The sequence below is a fragment of the Triticum urartu genome, chromosome 3, assembly GCF_003073215.2.
Source record: "Triticum urartu cultivar G1812 chromosome 3, Tu2.1, whole genome shotgun sequence".
Taxonomy (NCBI): domain Eukaryota; kingdom Viridiplantae; phylum Streptophyta; class Magnoliopsida; order Poales; family Poaceae; genus Triticum; species Triticum urartu.
In genome coordinates, this window is record NC_053024.1 from 735267504 (window position 1) to 735281841 (window position 14338).

At 45.6% G+C, this 14338-nt stretch overlaps 1 protein-coding gene across 8 annotated transcripts; it reads left to right on the forward strand.

The window, feature by feature from the left end:
- The first annotated feature begins 1975 nt into the window (after positions 1-1975).
- LOC125546312 (putative disease resistance RPP13-like protein 1) lies at positions 1976-9791 on the forward strand. 8 transcript variants are annotated; one of them, XM_048710544.1, is made up of 6 exons: positions 1976-2429; positions 3344-3656; positions 3804-4525; positions 5482-7845; positions 9035-9132; positions 9231-9791. In XM_048710544.1, the coding sequence occupies exons 1-4, from the start codon at positions 2160-2162 to the stop codon at positions 7795-7797; spliced, it is 3621 nt and encodes a 1206-aa protein (XP_048566501.1). In that variant the 5' UTR covers positions 1976-2159; the 3' UTR covers positions 7798-7845; positions 9035-9132; positions 9231-9791. The 8 variants fall into 8 exon arrangements, with proteins under 8 accessions (XP_048566501.1, XP_048566494.1, XP_048566499.1 ...); XM_048710537.1 differs by having other exon boundaries at positions 3344-4525; positions 9015-9132; XM_048710542.1 differs by having other exon boundaries at positions 3344-4525; positions 9015-9132; positions 9245-9791.
- Positions 9792-14338: the final 4547 nt, after the last annotated feature.

A 14338-nucleotide genomic window follows, 5' to 3' on the forward strand; every position in this document is an offset into this window, starting at 1 on the left:
ACGACAAATTTCATCCAACTTGGGCATATATTTGGACAAAGTTCGCTGATTTTCATTACATAGCAAATATATAAACTAATCTAAAAAAGAAACTGCCTGAACGCCGAGTAGTCGTCGTCGCCGCCATCCTCACCGCCGTCGTCATCGTCAACTTCTCCTCTTTGACGCGGGCGCCCCTGCTGGACCCGGTGTCACCATGGCGGACTGGTGGCGGCGGCGGTGCGTCGCCGTCGTCGCTATCGTCGATGACGACGACGACTCCTTCGTCGCGGCCCCGGCGGCGCTCCGCGAAGCGCCCGCAGGGCGGCGCACTGGCGCTCCCTCGCCATCTTCAGGGAGTCCTGGCGCGCCCATTCAAGGGCCGCGTCGTCGTCGAGCTCGACCTCGCCGTGATCCATCTTCACGGCGGGGAGACCCGGCACCGCCTTCACCGGCGCGAGCCCCAGCTCCGTCTTTGGCTTGACGAAGCGCGGAGGACGAGCCGACGAGGAGGCGCACCGACCGCCCTGGTTGATGACGATGCCGACACTGCGAGTGCGCCGGCCGAGCGGCGTCTCCGCCGCGGGCTCGGCCTTGACGCCAAGCAGCGCCGGAGTGCCGGAGGAGTGCGAGGAAGAGCGTGAGGAGGAAGAGCCGAACCTCCTTGGCGCCCATGGCCCGTCGCGTTGGAGGTGTGCCGCGGCGGCCGCCCTCGCCGGGGGGTACGCCAACGGCGGGTTGTTGCCGCCCTCGAGGTGCATCAGCACGCCCTCGAGTGTGCGGCCGGGGACGCCCCACCATAGGCGGCGCCCCTCGCTGTTCTTCATGCCGCCGACCACCGCCGCGCCGTTGGTGGACGCCAGCCGCTGCTGCTGACGGCGTTGGAAGTACGCCGCCCAAGCCGTGTGGTTGTCGGCGGCGTACTGGGGGAGGGAGAGCTGGGCGTCGGTGAGGGAGGCACGCACGACCTCGACCTCGTCGGCGAAGTAGGAGGGTTTAGCCACGGCGTCGGGCAACGGGGGAATGGGCACTCCCCCGTTGCTGAGCTTCCAGCCCGTCGGCCCGGCACGCATGTCCGGCGGCGCCGGGATGTTCGCCTGGAACAAGAGCCACGACTCCTGTTCGCGGAGAGTGCGGCGGCCGAAGCCGTTGGCCGCCGCCTCGTCTCCGGGGAAACGCTCGGCCATCGGGAAAGGGGGAGGGGGAGGGAGAGGGAGGGGCTGGCAGCGGCTCACGGGAGAGGGAGAGGGAGAGCTCGGCGGCGGCGCTCGAGAGAGGTAAAGCTCGGCGGCGAGGGCGGGACTTGTGTGGCCACAGGCGAGCGAGGCCACCGGCTTATATAGCCACGCCGCGCCCGTGTGTACGCGTGCGAGGGAGGAAGGCGTCGGCGCGCCGTCCCGTGACGCGCCTTCCCGTGAGGAATCAATGGCAAGGCTGACTGGCGGCAGCCTTGCCATTGATTCCCCGCGCGGGAAACCAAGGCGTTGGGAGGACGAGGCGCGGTGTCGCTGACGCACCTGGCCCGCGGCTTTTTCGCGCCAAAACCACTCACCCCGGCGTTTCCGGGCGCCCCTCAGCGCGCCGGGGTTCGGCCTGGGTCCGCTGGCGCTGATTTCGGTTCAGGCCGGCGAAAATCAAATTTCTGATGACGTGACTAGATCGTTTTTTCAATGTTGATGTAAAAAAAATCGTCTGAAAAGACCTCCTTGAGACGCGCTTGGAGATGCTCTTAGCCAGCATCGTCAGTGGAGTAGCCCGAAGATGGGCCGCTCGAGTAGCAAACTAGAAGGGCTGAGCAAAAGACATACCTCGTCGTCCAGTCGGCAACGCCGCCCGTCGCTTGCGGGAGCAACACGCGGCGAAGGAGCGTCGTGTCCCCGAATCTTGAATAAAAATATCAAAAACTTAGAAATATAAAACTACTTTTATTTTTGAACAAAGTTAGCGACGTACTCACTGTCAGTGGTGTACTACTGAAAGGTCAAAGCGCTGTAAAAACAAATGCTCCTTCAATAATTGAGTTCTCCACCCACAACAACCCCCACGCTCTGTTTCTCCTTGATCCGGGCAGGGATGGGAATGAACAGGTCTAGATCTGGAATTTGATCCCACCCCCCACACGCATCCCAACACTTGACGGCGACGGTGAGACTGACGCCCTCTTAGGAGCAGGAGGAGCCATGGCGCAGCTCGGGGGGCTGATCGCCTCTGCGCTCCTCAAGGTGGTAGGGGATCAGATCGGCTCCGTGCTCGGCGGCCAGATCAAGCTGCGTCGCAACTTCGACAATGACCTGCGCAGGATGAAGGAGACGCTCGAGTGCGTCGAGGCGGTGCTGCTAGACGCCGAGAGGCGGGCCATCACCGACAACGAGGTCCGCCTGTGGCTGAAGCGGCTCAAGGACGCCATGTACGCCATCTCCGACATGCTTGATGATTCCGAAGCAGGAGAGGTAACTCTAACTCCAGACCCTCTTCTTTGTTCTTACTATAATTTCTTATTGTCAAACTTATTTTAACTAGTATACTCTCCCCGTAAAGAAATATAAGAGCGTTTAGATCACTAAAGTAGTGATCTAAACACTAATATTTCTTTACAGGAGTTGTATTTGTTTGTGTACGTGAAGGTAACTAGCACCCTATTATGTACTATAAGGATGGTACTAAATTAGTTTAAAAAATAACTAAAGCAGCTATGTTATTTTTTTTTCTTGGAAGCATTGAATGTGTGATTTTGGTAGCGCAATGATTTTCTTTATGACAAGGCAAAGTCTTTACTTTCAAGAAAGGAACATTGTTTACGAAGTGTTGTAAAATACTCCCTCTGTAAAGAAATATAAGATCATTTCGATTACTACTTATAGGTTCCTCTTTCTCAGTCTCATTCCAGGTAAGAAAACAAGAAGAGTCAAAATGTACTCTTTATATTTCTCTCAAAAAGAAAGTACTCTTTATAGGTTGTTGGCAGATTTCGTATTCTCTCCAGCAAAAAGTGTGTTCTCGTACTCTAGAAAAATAATTGAGCGCACCACAGGAGGAGGCAGGGAGGCCCCATCTGAACCGAGCCAAAGCTGGAGGCGGCGTCGGAGATGACCCCCTATTGGGTGTCGGCATCTTTTTCTTTACTGGGGAACTTCGCAAAATAAATTGCTCATCTGGTCATATAGTTATACCATTGGCTGCACATTGTATAACAACAGAACGTATCTTGATCTTGGTCCCTAACAGTGTGGATTGGTACAGTCTTTACAGTATTACTTAAAAAAAAGGGTTATGATAGACAATAATGCAGCTAGGCTGCTAGAATGGACATGCTCATTTACTGAGACACTTCCAAACATTTAGCAAAGTACTAACAGATCAACAGAAATATCTCTTACAGGTCTCCCGCAAGAAGAAATTGGCTGCTGTGATCCCTTTTCTCACAACTGTTCACAAAATTAAAATGGCTAATAAGATGAAGACGATGAGAGAGCATGTGGCGGAGATCACAGCTCAACACAAGGCCTTCAACTTAATGCCAGGGGCTGGTGCCAATAAGCAGAAAGTTACCGATACACGTGTAACAACATCATCGACCCTGCAGGCACAGATCATTGGGAGGACTGATGAGGAAGAGAAAATACTGGCTTCTGTATCTAAGGGCATCACAGAACAAATCACCTTTCTTCCTATATATGGTATTGGGGGCCTTGGCAAGACAACCATGGCCAAACTAATCTACAATAATAATTCCCAATTCCAAGACTACTCAAGGGTGTGGGTTTATGTGTCCCAGACATTTGACTTGAACAATATTGGTAATTCTATAATATCACAACTTTCAGGTAAGACGAGTCAAGACACTAACAGGGAGATGATACACATTGCTCTTCAAAAGCTGTTTGCTGAAAAGCAGAAGATTCTGATTGTTTTAGATGATTTGTGGGAGGGCAGTGATTTTCTTTTGGATGATCTGAAGGCTATGTTAATGGTTGAGAAGGCAAGCAAGGTGGTTGTTATACTAACCACACGGAATGAAGGCATTGCAAAGAAAATGTCAACCAGGCCACACAAATTAGCACCACTGACAAATGACATGTGTTGGACTATAATAAAGCAAAAGAGTGGCTTTGAAGATAAAGATGACAAAGCTAAGCTGGAGCAGATTGGGATGGACATTGCAATGAAATGTGGAGGTGTGGGTTTAGCAGCTCAATCACTTGGGTACATGTTAAATTCTATGCCAACATCTCATGAATGGGAATCAGTGAGAGAGAGTGATATTTGGACTCTATCTGCTTCAGACTCCGAAGATACACCTTCAAGACAGGTGATTGCATCCTTGAGGTTAAGTTATAGTTCCATGCCTTCATATTTGAAACTGTGCTTCGCCTATTGTGCAATCTTTCCAAAAGGTCACAAGATAGTCAAAGATGATCTAATTTGTCAGTGGATTTCTCTTGATTTTATCAAGCCAACCAGAACATCCTCCAGTCATCAGCTCGGCGAGAAATACATTACGGAGCTTTTAGGGCTGTCATTCCTTGAACACTCAAAGTCATCACTGGTTAGTTTCTACATGACTTGTACAATTGAACGTTATAGTTATTTTCTTCGTACTGTTGTAAGGCAACTCACACAATGCCTATTTCTGTAGTACACATGCACAGTCTGTGATACTGAAATGGCAACAAATGCTGTCTGTGAAAAATGGCAAGATAATATATAAAGGGTTTACGAGGTTAATTCAGTTTATAACATACTCCAAAATGCACATCCCATACTGCCACACATCCAAGCTCAACAAAAGCACATTCCCGATTATCTTGGCAATTGACTTTATTATGGCATGCAAATAAAAATAAACATATCATGTAGAAGTAATGGCTAGCGGCGGAAGGTAACTTCCAAATGCAAGAAAACTAATATTCAAATTTTCTTGAATGAAAAGTTGGTCTTATCACCCTTGGGATTCTCTATCTTGCATAAACGTAGCTTCTCGCTTGCTGGGCCTTTTTGCTTATTTCCACTAGCATGATTGATTAGTACAAGCAACTATTTCCTCCATTCTTTCTTGATGCATGCTCTTCTAAAATGCATACTTAAAATTTGATGTGTAATATGCATAAAAGTATTTTTAATTACTGTGCACAAGCCAAAGTTAAATGATTATCATGGATTAGGAAGCTGAGTATAATCATTGTCATGCCAGTGAAAATTTGGCTACAACTCTGACAGGGGTAACTTGCCTAAGATTAAGATTTAAGAGTCAAAGACATGGGTTTGGAGGCCTCATGACATTTGGAGGGTGGGTTTCAAACTCTGAAGTGCAAGGGAATTTCCATAATCAAATTTACATTACTTGCAAAAATGATACAGTGGCATACTTCCATATATGTTCTATTGTTTAAATTAAATCGATTGAAACACATACGGGCACACAAGGACATACTTTCATCGACATTATAGTGTACACTATATGTGCTAGTGCAAATCTGATATTACTAATTTCTTTTATTGCAGACTGCTAGAGTGCATCCGGACGATGTTACATTATTCACCATGCATGATCTTGTGCATGATCTAGCCAGATCGGTAATGGACGGTGAAATTCTTGTCGCTAGCGAAGATGGCAACCTTGGGGGAAGCAACTGCCACTTTGCATTGCTCGATGATTGTAACAAGCGATTGGAGTCACCCAGGATAAGAGCACTCCATTTTATGGACTCTGCTGAAATTGGACTTCATGATGCTGCATTTGCATCTGCTAAGTCCCTACGTGTCTTGGACTTAAGTCAGTGTTGCATACATAAGTTGCCAGATTCTATTGATCGATCAAAACGGTTGAGGTATCTTAACGCTCCGGGAATACATGATGCAACGATTCCCAATAGTATAACCAGTCTATCAAAATTAAATTACCTCAGTCTCCGTGATTCTTCTAACATCTTGACACTGCCACAGTCGATTGGAGAAATTGAAGGTCTGATGTATCTTGATTTATCTGGTTGTTCGGGAATGAGAGAACTTCCAAAATCCTTCGGAGAGCTAAAAAAATTGGTGCATCTTGATTTGTCAAAATGCGTTTGTGTTTGCAATGTATCAGAGTTCTTGGGGAGCCTCACGGAACTGCAATATTTGAACTTGTCAGGATGTAGATCTATTGGAAATCTACACGCATCCTTGGGTGTCCTATCTGAGCTGCAATATTTGAACTTATCATTCAGCTCTTATGTTAATTGCAGAAAAACGAAATTATTCGATGTCTTCACCAAAGTGGAGCATTCGAACTTATCTTCAAGTCACTCTTGCCTCAAACAGCTCCCTGAAGTTTTGGGCAACCTCAATAAACTCAAGTTTTTAAACCTATCAGGTTCTTATTGTCTCAAAGAGTTGTCATGGTTATCTGGAAACCAGAAAAGTTTGGTGCATCTTGATTTATCGAAGTGCAGAGGGGTTAATTATATACCGGAAGCTTTTGCTGGATTTACCAATCTTCAATATTTGAATCTATCGGCATGCCTCCGGTATAGACTTGAAGAGTCACCTGTATGTCAAATTGACCGTTTGATAGACCATATCAGTACCCTATCCAATCTAGAGCATTTGGATTTGTCTAATAATGGTGATGCTATTTGCTCTTTACCTGAAAGTCTTGGTAACCTTAGAAAGCTGCACACACTGGACCTCTCACACTGCAATATTACAAAGATACCAGAAAGTATAGGTACGATTGATAGTTTGAAGATGCTATATTTTAAGGGATGCTGGCTTCTGTCTAATGTACCGCAGCTCAGTGCTAGTTCCATATCATTACCACTTTTTGGCGTGCATGCTGGTGATGGTAAATCGAGCAGCAACCTTGTTCTCCTACAAGGCATGAATCCTGTTGAGCTGAAGATCATCCAACTTGAAAAAGTGAAGTCGGCGGAAGAAGCTATGTGTATAAAGTTGATGGAAAAAGAACGACTTCAAGACTTGACTCTCCGGTGGACTGAAGATGCTCAGAGGTTTGTGGATGATGAAGTGTTGTTGGAGAAACTAGAGCCACCGAGCAGTTTAACTACATTGATTATACAATGGTATAATGGTGTCAGGTTTCCATCCTGGCTCAGCCAACTGCCAAACCTGACATGGCTAGCTCTCTACGATATGAAACATCTGGAAGAGTGGAGTGCATCAGACTCCAGTGGTGCGAACGACCTCAGGTTCCCTAAGCTTGATTGTTTGTATATAAAAAATTGCCCCAACCTGAGGATGCAATCGCTTCTTCCAAGAGCTAAACGTTGGTATATAAGTAAGAGTGATAATGCACTTTCATCATGGGGAGAGTGTACTATGTCAGACACCAGCTCTCCTTCTCTAGTAACTACTCAACTGGCTGTTGCAGACTGCGAGCTGCCTCTGCATCAGTGGAGACTGCTTGGCCATCTCTCTGGCCTCACTGAATTAAGGATGGAACGGTGTGGTGATCTGACCGGCACACCAGAGATAATCCAACATCTCTCTTCCCTCAATGGTCTAAGCCTAACAGGCAAGGAACATGAAGAACTGCCGAAATGGTTGGGTGAGCTCACATCCCTTGAGAGGCTGTGCATAGATGGATACAGAGGGATAAAGGAATTGGATGAGAGCATCAGGAAACTGACAAAGCTACAAGAGCTAAAACTGTACAACTGTAACAGCATGTCATCATTGCCCCATTGGCTGACAGAATTAACCTATCTCAATACTCTTGTGATCAATTTTTGTGAGGGCATCAGGTCTTTGCCAGAGAGCATAGAAAAACTCACCAACCTCAAGAAACTGAAAATTAACTGCCCTCATTTAAAGAGGTAGTGCGAATCAGGGGAAAGCAAGATGAATTGCGCTCACATCAATATATCGGTATGTGCTCCATTCGCTGTTGGTTTGAGTGACACATTTTTTTGCTATTCTAATTTTCTTCCATCGTTCTTGGTTGGCCTATGCCAATTCTCTCTTGTCCTTTGTTTGCTTGGTTTGCTAACACATTTGCTGGCGTTGATTGCCAATTCCTTGTTGTTTCTAGTTGTCCTCCGCATGTTCTCTTCAAAGTGTGTCTTTGCTTGGTTTTCTTCTGTTCTGCCTGTCTGATTCTCCTCCAAAAAATGTTCGATTTCTTGAAAGGTTCTTTCACCCAGAAGCATCCAATTTTTGGTATGCAATTCATTCTTGTTTCTTTTACATGCTGACTGCATATTTCTAATCAGAAACACATAGGCTACATCCTAGCAAACATTAAATTAATTCTAAGATTAATTTCCTGTTTGATGAATTGGAACATAAAGATCTTGGGTTTTATCATTCCTGCCACTAGTTGTGTCCCACTACTCAGTTCTGCCACTAGGAGTTTCAACAGCTCAAAAATGCCATCACTCCGTTAGGCGCATGCTAAAACATGCCACTAGACACCATTACCGTTAGCTCAAAGCCCGTTTACCATCATGACCAAAATACCCATGGACCAACATGTCAGCTCTCCCTCTATCTCACTACGATTAAGTGTGGGTTCCACTCGATCCCCAACGATGTTATTATTTTCCTCTAAAATTATTCGCTTGTTTACTCCTGACAAGTGGGGTCCACACTTATTATTGTGAATAGAGAGAGCTGACATGTAGGTCTAGGGGTATTTTGGTCATATAACATAGTGAATGGTTTTGACCTGATAGTAACACTGTCTAATGGCTTTTTTGAGCAAACACCTAACGGAACAATGGCATCTTTGAGGTGTCTAATAGCATTTGTTAGCAAGCATCTCACGGAACGATGGCATCTTTGACCAGTTGTAACTTCTAGTGGCAAAACTGAGTAGTGGGACACAATTAGTGGCATAAATGATAAAAACCCAATCAGAAAGCAACATGATGGTAGTTCGTTACATAATCCTTACATGAAGAAACGCCTAGAGTTTCATATACGTTGGCACATAAGTGTTTTTCTTGCATTGTGAAACGAAGCCTTGTTATTCAAAACTTGTGATAAATTAAGGTGGAAAATAACAGAAAAGTACCGACCTGCTCCGATACTTACAGGGGATATTTTCGCATTTCAGTCATGGAGACAGAGGTGATCATCAGGAGCATCTACAGTTGTAACTGGTTTGCAAAATTCAACCGTAAACAAGCCTCTCGAACCGTCAAGATGAATCCAGTAAGGTCACCGGTTTTTTTAATGATGCGCCCCACTTTGTTATTAAATTATTTGACTTCATCTGTTCTTAACTGTAACATTTAACGGGAGGTTTTCAGGTAATTTCCTGCAGGTCACCTTCGGCCATCCGTGCTATCCAACAGCATCAGCATCCTCTATCATAGCTTTCCCTTATGTTTTGCAAATCCTGAAGACGCCGGCCCCCATTGATTTGCGGCCTTCCCCTGTTCCGCTTGCCCTTGTGTTCAAGTGATGATTAGGATTACAGAAAAGGTTGAATACATCGTTCTACTTCTACCTGAAAGATGCCCCGCTGTTCATGGCCTTCCCCTGTTGCGCTTGGCCTTGGCGTTCAAGCGCCTCTTGAGATTCTGATGCATTAGATTGCGTTCATACAAAAGATACATTGTGAGTTGTGTCATCAATTATTAGCCCTTTTTGTAGTCGCTCATGGACTGTGATATGTATTGCTTGTGAACTCAGTTTGCCATTCATTTTGTCCAAAAGAAAGTTAGCTATTCATTCCACTTTGCTGTATAAGTCTTGATAGTGTGACTTTGCTGTATAAGGCTTGATAGCATGATATAGACCTCTGATACGCATCATGTTTTACTCTTCATGGCTGACTCTCCCTCCATCAGTATATTCTGTTTGGGTTATATTTTCTTTGTCGAGAATGGTTATGGCATGCCTGTTTCCGTTGCTATGTTGCTAAAGTTTAATAGCTTGCTTGATTGTTTGAAGATTAGTGATGTGACCCGAATGTTATGCTGGACTGAATTAATGTGTGTCTGTCTGTCCAGTGGACAGGCAGCCATGAAACCGGATCAGAAAACAAGAGAACAGAGCAGCTGTGGAAGGAATGCTCGGCGGTCAGCACGGACGCCGTCTGGAGCACATGTATCCATGTACTTGTGTCGCAGCGCCAGCACGTCATCGCCCCGTTGTCTAGCCTCTCCCTGATGGCGCAGTGGCCGGCCTGTTCTCACTCACCATTGCTGTTTTTCTGCCAGGGACAGTGAAAGTGCAAAGAAGTTCAGAAGTGATATTCAGGTGTCAAATTCAGAAGAAACTGCTTCTTCATGCTGGCTGGGTTGCGTGCGTGCATGGCTTGCATGTCGGCCGCCAGCCTTTTCTTCATCTATTTTGGAACGGAGGGAGTATAACCGATTATAGCAGCATATTGTACTAGCTCTAAAATATATAAAATATATCATATATTATATAATATTCATAAAAATTTAACATAACTTGGTATTGTTCAACAAATAGACAAGTAAAATCTGAGATTTATGGAGGATAGAAAATAGCAAATGATAAAAACCGTGTAGACAGTGAGAAGACTACAACAATGCAGCGGCCTGCTAGACAGTGAGAATAGAACCGTGTCTGCACTCTGCAGTTATAGATGAATTCAGTTTGACTAAGAATCGGCATGAGACCAAGAGGAGAGATCCCAATTTCAGAGGTCAAAGAATTAGGGTCCGTCTAGGACACATCTAACATGACATCATCCTGTTTGTAGCCTCCCGATCGCCCCTGTTCTTGTTCTGTCGTTCGATTGTTTGTCACCCAGTCGTTCGATTGTTTGTCGTTGCTCGTCCTTTTTTGTTGGACGCTTCCAGGGCTGGGCCGTCCCTCTCCCCCTCCACCACCCCACACTCTCGGCAAGTTTCCTGAGCCTAGGCCTTGTGTTTGTGGGCTTAATTTGTTTGTTTGTTGTAAAAAAAAAAGCTTGGGACCAGATGTAGGCCTTGGCAAAATTGCTTGAATCCAGAGTTCTTCACAAGCATGTATCCGAATCCAGAGTTCTTCACAAGCTCCATTCTGTAATTGCTTTTGCAAACACTGTCGACTATCTTGGAAGAACACCCTATGCTAAATCTGATATACGCACTTGCTCTTCCTTTATTCAAACATTCTTGGGTTGTTCCCATCTGATAATCAAGCAAAAAAGACAAATTAAAATTAGTAACTCAGCTCTATCAAACAAAAAAGTACTTGGCATGATAACACACTACTTATAATAAAAAACCGATGGCGTGGTAGGTAAAAGATGTTAATTGAAATAAAAAACAATTTACCTTCCTGCTTTGCTCCTTCAAAACATTCCTCCCATGTTTACTCTCATCACTCTTTTGCAGCTGCATACAAAAAAACCAAAATAACAAAAAAGAAAATTAGGCTCTTATAGAACAGATTATATTCAAACAAGACTGAACTTCTGAAGGCAAAAAAGAAGCACGAAAACACAAAAAAGTTTGGTGCGGTGAAAAATGATTTACCATTTTCTGATACCATCAAGCAACATGCCATCTGATGCATCCGTTTCTGTTAAATCAATATTAGAGGCCTCAACTTCAGAAACATTGCCATGAAAAGTTTGGTCCAGGTCTTCAATGATGATATTGCTCTCTGAATTTTGATGGTTGGTATCTCTGCTTACACCCCCCTGTAAAAAGAAACAAGAATAGATAAACAAAGAATTTTGAAGAATAGTCAAGTATGAACTGAGCACGGAAAAATTGTTGTAATCGTATTGTGACAAGCACGTACATTATTAGACATATTAGGAGGAACCAGCCAATGGGAAAAAAATGAATGTCTAGAATCAGAAATGAAAACAAGAGGAAAAAGTATATAGAATCCCCTAGAATCGGAGTTGTATGACTGCTAGGGTTCCATGTCTGAATCACAACAAAATTCATTTCTGGAAAAACAAAAGTATGTGACTGACCACTGAGAATTTCAAACTGACTAGGGGGAGAATTACAACCTCAATCAAGCAAAAAAATCAGCCTTAGATGAACACAAGTTCAGTATGAATGAACAAAATATCAGTGTATATAACCAACACACTATTAATTTCAGTCTGCATGAAGTCCGGGTCTCCCCTGCTCAAAAGTTTCACATAAGCCTAGAACGATGTTACTAATTACATCTAAATCACCCCCTGCCACATAACCACACTCTTAAATTTTCAGAAATTCTATGATACTCTGAATCTAACAAATTCAGTCTTACTGGACAAATTCTGAGTATGTAACAGATTCGGTCTCTATCAAAATTGCAGTTATATTAAAACAAACTAGAAATCCTTTTTTCTTTAGGGGTTTCATGAAGAAGTACCTTGTAAATCTTTATTACATCAAAAAAGGAAAAAAAAACTATCAAAAAATGGAATAATTGTAAATGGGGGCCCTCAACAAACACACACACACCCTTTGTGAGTCAACGGTTGCCTTGCAATTGGGGCCACGACAAAACACACACACACCTAGTTGCGAGTCGATGCTCGGCTTACAACTGGGGAGTCTCGAGAAACACACACACAAACACACACACACACACACACACACACACACCCTTAGTTGCGAGTCGATGGTGGACTTGCAACTGTGGGCCATGACAAAACACACACACACCCTAGTTGCGAGTCGATGGTCGACATGCAAGTGGGGACCCTCAACAAACACACATACTCGTACTTGCGAGTCGACGGTGGACATGCAACTGGGGACCCTCGAAAAACACACACACCCTTAGTTGCGAGTCGATGGTCAGCTTGAAACTGGGGGCGACAATAAAACACACACCCCCTAGTTGCGAGTCGACGGTCAGCTTGCAACTGGGGGCCCTAAACAAACACACACCCCGCCTAGTTACGAGTCGATGGTTGATATGCAACTGGAGACCCTTGACAAAACACACACCCCTAGTTGCGAGCTGGTGGTCGGCTTGCAACTAGGGACCCTCGATAAACACACACACCCTTAGTTGCGAGTCGATGGTTAACTTGCAACTGGGGCCACGTCAAAACACACACACCCTAGTTGCAAGTCGATGGGAGTCTCGACAAACACTCACACACCCTTAGTTGCAAGTCGATGGTCGGCTTGCAACTAGGGACTCTCGAGAAACACACACACGCTTAGTTGCGAGTCGATGGTGGGCTTGCAACCGGGGGCCATGACAAAACACACACACCCTAGTTGCGAGTCAATGATTGACATGCAACTAGGGTCCCTCGACAAACAAAAACACACACACCCTAATCGTGATTCGATGCTCGGCTTGCAACTGTTGATTCTCGACAAACACACACACACACACCCTTAGTTGCGAGTCGATGGTCGGCTTGCAATCAGGGGATCCCAAAAAAACACCCCCCGAGTTGCGAGTCACTGGTCGACATGCAACTAGGGACCCTCAACAAAACACACACCCCTAGTCATGAGTCGATGGTCGGCTTGCAACTTGGGACTCTCAACAAACACACACACACACCCCTAGTTGCGAGTCGATGGTTGGCTTACAACTTGGGACTCTCAACAAACACACACACACACCCTTAGTTGCGAATCGATGATCGGCTTGCAACTGGGGGCCACGACAAAACACACACCCCTAGTTGCGAGTCGAAGTTCGGCATGCAATTGGGAACCCACAACACACACACACACACACACCTAGTTGCGAGTCGATGCTCGGCTTGCAACTAGGGAGTCTCGACAAACACACACACCCATAGTTGCGAGTCGATGCTCGGCTTGCAACTGGGGACTCTCGACAAACACACACACACATACACCCTTAGTTGTGAGTCGATGGTGGGCTTGCAACTGGGGCCATGACAAAACACACACCCTTAGTTGCGAGTCGATGGTTGACATGCAATTGGGGACCCTTGACAAACAAAAACAAACACCCCCTAGTCGTGATTCGATGCTCGGCTTGCAACTGGGGACTCTCGACAAACACACACACACACACCCTTAGTTGTGAATCGATGGTTGGCTTGCAACCAAAGGCCCTGAAAAAACACTCGCCCCTAGTTGCGAGTTACTGGTCGACGTGCAACTAGGGACCCTCAACAAAACACACGCCCCTAGTTGTGAGTCGATGGTTGACATGCAACCAGGGACTCTCGACAAACACACACACACACACCCTTAGTTGCGAGTCGGTGGCCGGCTTACAAGTGGGGTCCCTGACAAAACACACACACACACCCTAGTTGCGTGTCGATGGTCGGCTTGCAATTGGGGACACTCGACAAACAAAAACACACACACACCCAGTTGCGAGTCGATGGTTGACATGCATCTGGGGACTCTCGACAAACACACACACACACCCTTAGTTGCAAGTCGGTGGTCTACAAGTGGGGCCCTCGACAAAACACCCCCCTACTTGCGTGTTGATG

Excerpts from the sequence above, each read along its gene's own strand:
- LOC125546312 (XM_048710537.1), top strand. The coding sequence starts at position 2,160 with ATGGCGCAGCTCGGGGGGCTGATCGCCTCTGCGCTCCTCAAGGTGGTA. Across the intron at positions 2,430-3,343 it reads ATGATTCCGAAGCAGGAGAG|AAATATCTCTTACAGGTCTC; the intron begins GTAACTCTAACT and ends ACAGATCAACAG. Across the intron at positions 4,526-5,481 it reads AACACTCAAAGTCATCACTG|ACTGCTAGAGTGCATCCGGA; the intron begins GTTAGTTTCTAC and ends CTTTTATTGCAG.